The following is a 7,912-nucleotide window of genomic DNA, read 5'->3' on the forward strand; positions in this document are numbered from 1 at the left end:
ACCCCAAAAAATTGCTTGAAGTGATTTTCGCAGCTATTTGATCCTTCGCGATGATATTAATTATAGTTTCTATCAGATGAAACCTGTTCAAACTATTTTTTTTAAAACTATGGTTCGTTCAAGAATATAATACTTTGTAAATATAGCTTACTTTATTTTTGTGTTTTTACTTCGAGTTTTTTACAAGCAAGACTTTACACAAAACAAGTTATTTGCAACATGAGTTGATTGACCATAGTAGCCTAAATGGACCAGAAAACTGTGGCCTAAACTTGATTACTTTTTATCAAAATGTTTGCACATTGGAAACAGCAATCACTTTGTTTCAAATCAGCAAATCACTTTTTGTCATTGGTTCAACGTCTGCAGACGTCTAAACTAATATACGACAAAATTGGTTTTCTGGGTCTTCGGTTCGGAAAAACATCATTATGATGTATTGTGACGTGGTCTATCAGCCAACAGTAGTTTATGCATCTTTTGTTTTTGGATCTGTGTCAATAACAAAAGATGGCTTTTGCAGTAACGCCATCAACCGCAAACTGCATCTAAAATGCTATTTCAAAATTTGAACAGAAAGGAATCTTCTAATGCGTAATAAATAACTTGACACAAAATGCATGTCCAACAAATTAGAAAAAAATGCAGAAAACGTTATTTTGCAAATCTAGTTAACAACATGAAAAAAAACACTTCCATCATTTTGACACAAACGTGCATTTTTAAAATATCAATAACCTTCAATTTTTCCCAAGGAAAAAGTCAACACTTCAGTGATTTTTTGTTTTTTTACGACAATAGCACTCGGCCTGAAAGATTTTTTCAGGCCGAGTGCTATTGTCCCAGACAGCAAATCAGACACTTTATACATCGATTCAACCTCTTTAGACGTTGAAATAATGTTAAAAACAAATAAATAGCTTCCTGAGATGTGCTGTGAAATACAAAGTGTTTGTTGATCAATTGATCAAGCATAACCAAATTCGACAGTGTGAACGTGAAAAAAAATTTGCTTGATTTAGTTCCAATATCAAGTAATGACAGTACGTTTGAAAAAGTGTAGACTATAAACATGTGGCTCAAAAAGAACTTGAAATAGTTTTTTTGCGGTGGTTTTGTCTCATTCTCTGCAAATGTTGAAACAAAGCAAATTTTTTTTACAATGCCTCCGGCAAAACAACAAGCAAACGCGAGTCGGACGTCAATTACGATTTCATTGAAGCGTGGACGACGTCTCCGCGTAAGAGATTAAAATCTACACAATGGAATTAACCCGTCACACTCAATTATAAGTTAATTAAGAAGCAATTTCTCAAGTCAAATAAAAAAATATGACCAACCATCAAATTATTTGATTTTTCAAGTTGCGCTGTTGAACAAATTGCAAAATAGTTTCGATGTTATGTTGTCAGATAAATTATCTACACCATGTGAAAATTTGATTGATCTATCTTGCGTAGTTTTTGAGTTACACGAGCTCAAAGTGATAATGTCGAACCGACCCCCCGTCCGCAAGTCAACTGGCCAAAATACGTCACAGGAAAAAGGGTTAAACAAAATCTAATAATCAATTCACTTAACTTGTGCTTTAGGTTCCTTTTTCTTAACAATCAGAATAAAAAAAGCACTGTACATAAATTTGTTTTTAAAATTATGCCAAAAGCTGCACTGCAGAATGTCACGACCGCATCTCTTTGCTCTTCAGCTTTACGCTTTCCTTTTTCACTGACCTTAAATCTTTCTGGTGCATCATAAAAATCAATACACATTTCACCGAATTTTTTGCAAAATAAAAGCGATTTTTCTGAAATAAAGTAGACTATCCAATGTGTGGTCACGGCTATCTTGTACAAAATAAAAGTTATACAGAACACCAGAGAGTAAAATTTAATCTCATCAAGACAATGCAAGCACACAACCATTTTCGGTCATTTGACCAAGTTAGTTCTTCTGGTGTTAGAAAGTGAATTGCTCCACTAGTGTTGTTCAAAATTCATAGCAGCACCATTTTGCAACATCAAAACTGATAAATAAAAATTCTGAAACTCAAAATGGAGTTAAATCATGCTGAATTACAGGAGCTTGTCAGTATTATCAGCAATCAAGCGGCAGAGGTTGGTTTAATGGCTATTAACAAAGAAAAAAATCGACATAAAAACATTCATCCATGTAAGTATCAAAACAGCTTGATGGAATATTCTTCAATTTGTAGATTTTTTAATTTTTCATTTTGTTTTAAAACTACATTTTCAATCAAATAAGTCTGTTGGAATGCAATAGATTTTGTCTGCTTTGTCACCAATACTTGATTGTGCAAGCTATTCAATAGTGTAGATGTGCATTGTGCTCTCTTGTTTTTGTTTTATCATCCTAATTGAAATATATTATCAAAATCTTGTCAGTTGTGTGGCCAAGTAATGGAAGACTGAGAGAATCTCATTTCGAAATGGTGTAGGCTAAATTTATCATGAGAAGTAAGTTAATATGACATGCATTGTATTTGTCCAGCAGTTTGACTTCCTTGATCACCCAAACACTTTACTTCATTTTCATCTTCAGTCTTCAAGCATAAGCCTCCTACAACCAACAACCAACAACTAAAATATTTTTTCTGACAATATCTTGATATTAATTTTGTACCTGACTAATTGAAGTCACGGATATCGCAAGAAAACATATTTTCCACACAGAGAAATAATATCTACTTTCAGATGACAGCAACAGAGTCAAGCTTAGCATAGTGAATAATAAACTTGGATCCGATTACATCAACGCTTCACATATTTTGGTAAGAATCATGTTAGTTACATAAGAAACTGCAGCGTAGATTTAAGTGTTGTTTAAGTTAATACATTTTAAGCGAAGTCAACGTACTTTTTGGGAGACACTCCCTTTCACAAAAAACAAACCACACATTGAGATATCAGCAAGACAAGTAACTAAAGCAAACAAACGAATCTAATGCGAAATAGTGGGCATTGGTTTGAAGTAGCTGTATTAAACGTTAAAAATGTATGGTGAATATCATAATGAACATGTTTTTCAAAACCACCAAGTCAAAGTTTACATTTTCTTTGTGGTTGGACAATTAAGCACATAGCCTATTACAGCTTATTATTAAATAATTGCTTTTAAACAGGGGGTATCAAGTTGTAGAGATTACATTGCCACACAAGCACCTCTTCCAGGAACAAAAGCTGACTTTTGGAGACTTGTCTGGGAGCAGAATTGCAGAAGCATTGTGATGATCGCTCAAACTGACGAGTTGGGTGGGTTTAAACTAGATCAAGTTACACTCAACAAAACAGAAAAAAAACACAAGTAACTAAACAATTAACTGATGTAAATCTATCAAAAGGTAAATCTAATCAAAAGTAAATCTATGTAACTGCATATTGTGTCATTATTAAAATAATTCCATGTTATATTATAGAAAACCATAAAAGCGACATTTACTGGCCATGTGAGGGAGAATCGTTTACGTCACGTGATCTCACCATCACTTGGATTTCTAAGTCAATGCACGAAATGTGGAGTGTCCGAGAATTTAACATCGTGAAAGTAATGTTGAAAGAATTTTGAATGGCCTTGAAATGTCATATTACTAGATAAAGTTATATTTTTTTCCATTTTAATGTCGTCTAACTTTAAGCAGTAAAAAATTGTTTATTTTTTACATTACAGTGTAACGGTTAGTGGCTTAATACTTTTGCTTTTCAAAATCGAAACAAACAATTGTGAAACTAGGGAAACATATCCTGCATCTGTGGTTCTTTTAAAGATATAGAAAATGATTTGCAGGGATCAGTCCATCGTCGTATTCAGCAATTCAACTTCTTCCATTGGCCAGATCATGGTTTGCCAGAAAGTACAGAAGATTTGATGACATTTGCTCGCTTCGTAGGACGTCGAGTTGACAGCGATGTGGACAACAATGGACCTTTCATTGTTCATTCAAGGTACATTGTTTGTCAATTAAAACAATGAAAACTATTAATACTACAAAAAGTGCTCAATGCCAAGCAAAAAGGCAAAGCAGAGCGAATTAAATCAAATGTAGTTATTACTATCTGAAGCCTTTACAAATTGTTTCACCTAACGGATCATCAGAAGGTCTGCAAAAAACATGTAAACAGTAAAGAATCGATAATTCTGAAAAGATATTAAATATTACAACTGTAAATTAATCTGCCAAAAAAAACTCTAAACCTGTACTTCCTGAGAAGATATTAAATATTACAGCTGTAATTTAATCTGCAAAAAAAACCTCTAAACCTGCATTCCTGAAAAGATATTAAATATTATAACCGTAATCCAATCTGCAGAAAAAAAACTCCAGAATTACTAAGGACAGCCTCCATCCGCCACGATAAAGTATCAATCAATTTGTCCCAATGGAAACCAAGCAACAATTGTGGCCTATGTTTGGCTGAAAAGCTGGCCATTCTGAAGGCTGATAGTGGCCACCTTTTGAACAAGCGTTCGGAACTGGTCGGCAAATGTCGTCATAGAAACAAATTTAAACTCAAGTACTTCAAAATAAAATAAATTCCTTTTGATTTTCACAGGTTTTTTAAAATTTCATTTGATTTTTACAGGCTATAAATCTCATTTAATTTTTACAGATTTATAAACGGATTTTATTTCATTTGTTCAGGACACTACAGGTTACATCATCACAATTCCTTGGGATTTTTACAGGTTATAATTTTGAAAAAAAATTAAATTTCATTTGATTTTTACAGGTTATAAATCTCATTTGGTTTTTACAGGTTTAAAAACAATTTTTATTCATTCTGTGCAGATTACTACAGGTTAAGCCGATCATAACAAGCATTTTGCTTCTTTGTGATGTCATAGATGTTGCCATCATTGTTGCTTGGTTTCCATTGGGACAAATTGATTGATACTTTATCGTGGCGGATGGAGGCTGTCCTTAGTAATTCTGGAGTTTTTTTTCTGCAGATTGGATTACGGTTATAATATTTAATATCTTTTCAGGAATGCAGGTTTAGAGGTTTTTTTGCAGATTAAATTACAGCTGTAATATTTAATATCTTCTCAGGAAGTACAGGTTTAGAGTTTTTTTTGGCAGATTAATTTACAGTTGTAATATTTAATATCTTTTCAGAATTATCGATTCTTTACTGTTTACATGTTTTTTGCAGACCTTCTGATGATCCGTTAGGTGAAACAATTTGTAAAGGCTTCAGATAGTAATAACTACATTTGATTTGTTTGTCAATTATATGCAATTATTTACAATTCAATTAGTTATACTTTAAAATTATGTTTTTTCATCTTCTTGTTTTTCCTGCTAGTCGAGGTTTTGTTAGCCTACTTATTTTATAATCATTTAATGGCAGTCAAAGAACTTTTGTTTAAAATCACACGTTGTTTCAACAAAAATGTTACATAACTTGATTCTTTTTCCAGCGCTGGTGCAGGAAGAACAGGAAGCTACATAGCAATTGATCACATAATGCAGCATTTGCAAGAACACTCAACCGTCGATATTTTTGGAATTGTTTATCAAATTAGAATGCAAAGGATGGGGATGGTTGAAAATGAGGTAAAACCCAAGTTTCTGAAGTGTGAACCAATTTACTTTCTTAAATGAACCTTTAATCTTCATATTTTTCAGAAGCAGTACATGCTACTTCACAATATGGTGCAAGAGTTCCTGGCTCCTACGTATGAAGTTGTTTTCAATAACGGAAATCGTGATCATCAAAATTCATCTGCCTACGAAACTTCAATTCCACTCTCTTCACAATATGAGAATACTGTCTAAAGCTTCATACAGTGCTGATTTTCTACAGCCAGTTTGTCGTAATGTGCGACTTGATACGATATGTGATTGGGAAATGGTCTCAAGTGGGCAATGAATGCTAAAGTTCCAAACAATTTTAAGATTCCATGATTGCATATCGTTGAATCGGGGTTTGGAAATATTTCTTTAATCACATACTCTCATAAATTGTATGATTTTAGTTTCCTATATGTGTGTTTAGCCTACTTGTTATTGGTGTTTTTTTAATTCACGGTCATCATCAATCACCCATGCCACAGTTATCGGATGGTCTTTATTGTTTCTTTCATGCCATTTCGAATATCATTATTCATCTTGCAAGTGTTATCAATATTGTCAAGCTCATTTTGCCGTCTTCGGTCTTGGCTCTTCTGTTGCATTTGAGCCAATTCATTGGCCACTAACTCTACCTAATCATCAACACATTTCCTACCTGAAAGTCTTACTGGTTACTGACTATATGAAGCTTGCCCTTTCTTTGATAATTATATTTCTGATTGCGTCCCTTTTATTGACATTGAATGTACTTTTATGTGGCTTTCCGATTCTGCCTTTTTCCTTGTTGCTGCATTTTTTAGGTTTTTTGTATTGTAGCCTACTTTTTAAATGTTCATTGTTAAATTCCATATATTTCAGCTTCTTATAACTGTTTTCACACAGGTACTGCTGTATGTACATCTTCAATTAAATTATGTTACGTTAATTATTTTCCTGTTGTGTTGATTTATCAAAAAAATGCATACAGTAAGTTAATGTCCTTAATCTACAGCGCAATCTCAGAAAATCACTGTTACAAAATGCACCGTAGGCTATGAAAAATGACTGCAGAAGTTTTACAAACCTACAGCGAGTTGAGCATGTGACTGAAAAGCAAACTAAATATTGATGATAAACTTCAATACGTTTCGTTATGATGCTTCATTACAATTTTCGTAAGGTTACGTATACTGTACGTAATTAACTGGCGTTATGACGCTACGTTACAATTGTCCAGCACAATGCTTTAGATTCAGTGGGATGGTACGCACTTGCAAGGATGAAAAAAATTGTAATACAGATGAAAATGCTAATCATTTTTACTTATATTTGTGTGCAATAATTCAAATAAACCATTTGTAATCAGCAATAACCTTATGTCTTTGATTCCGTCATGCCAATTCAATCTTTTAATGTGGTTGACTTTGTTTCACGGTTGCCAGTTGCGCAGTTTTCTTGCGAATTTGGGCTAGTTTTGATTCGCTCTCACAAGAAAAGTTTCACAAGTCGCAATCTTTTCGACTAGTGTTCGTTTGGGTTAATAATTTAGAAGTATGCTATTTGTTCACGTATACACTACAAAAGAACGAAAGGCTGTTTTGCAATACGTTTATGAGGCGAATGGTGTATTTAACCATGGAAAACATGCTCAATTGTGGTCGGAGCTCTTAAAGGACTTAAAAATAGCAATCTAAGCACTCAAAGTTATTGTGCACAGTTCCACTACCAACTTAGCGGAAAAGGGGATTTAGTGCACTCGTTGATGAGAGCGAGAAGCAGGAATAATGTTGTATTTTTAATTAGACCCATGATGATGATGGCCTGACGCAGGAGACTTTGCAGCAAGAAATTGTGCAGCTTAACTGGTCTGAAGTATACCGCAGCAAATGCTTCATTAATATAACTTACTCGGATGGTTGAATAAACAAACCTAATTCTCTTGATGTACGACTATAGTAGTTTTCTTTGTTGTTTATAAAACAAAATAATCTTCACGTGCCTTAAAGTGCCAAGGCCTACTTACAGTAGCGTTTACAGGGGAGGTCCAGAAGGTACTTTTGGACCCGAGCCTGGGATGATTTAAGGGGCCTGGGATGATTTAAGGCAGTGTTCTTCAACGGGGGCGATATCGCCCCCCGAGGGGCGATTTTGGCCATTGCGGGGGCGATTTGTACAATTTTTGAAATTGGAGGGCGATTTTACTGTTTAGGGGGGCGATTGGTAAGGCCGAGCGCAATTATCGATCAAGATCGTTCTGGATCCTTAAACTAGCCTACTTTTTGGTTTGTTCGACTCAGGTTTGAGTCGTTTGTTGCAATGCAAATGCGTGTGTGCCTGCGCGAT

The 7,912-nt window shown here is 34.3% G+C and overlaps 1 protein-coding gene across 1 annotated transcript in view; it reads left to right on the forward strand.

The window, feature by feature from the left end:
- Positions 1-6,969, forward strand: part of LOC145786234 (uncharacterized) — a 30,880-nt gene extending 23,911 nt beyond the window's left edge. The window contains exons 16-22 of the mRNA XM_082597876.1: positions 2,079-2,169; positions 2,712-2,788; positions 3,140-3,269; positions 3,434-3,561; positions 3,802-3,959; positions 5,437-5,572; positions 5,645-6,969. Of these exons, the coding sequence (XP_082454002.1) occupies positions 2,079-2,169; positions 2,712-2,788; positions 3,140-3,269; positions 3,434-3,561; positions 3,802-3,959; positions 5,437-5,572; positions 5,645-5,794 (870 nt within the window). The 3' untranslated portion in view covers positions 5,795-6,969. The remainder of the gene's footprint in view (positions 1-2,078; positions 2,170-2,711; positions 2,789-3,139; positions 3,270-3,433; positions 3,562-3,801; positions 3,960-5,436; positions 5,573-5,644) is intronic.
- Positions 6,970-7,912: the final 943 nt, after the last annotated feature.

Source organism: Aplidium turbinatum, chromosome 17 (assembly GCF_918807975.1).
Source record: "Aplidium turbinatum chromosome 17, kaAplTurb1.1, whole genome shotgun sequence".
Lineage (NCBI taxonomy): Eukaryota > Metazoa > Chordata > Ascidiacea > Aplousobranchia > Polyclinidae > Aplidium > Aplidium turbinatum.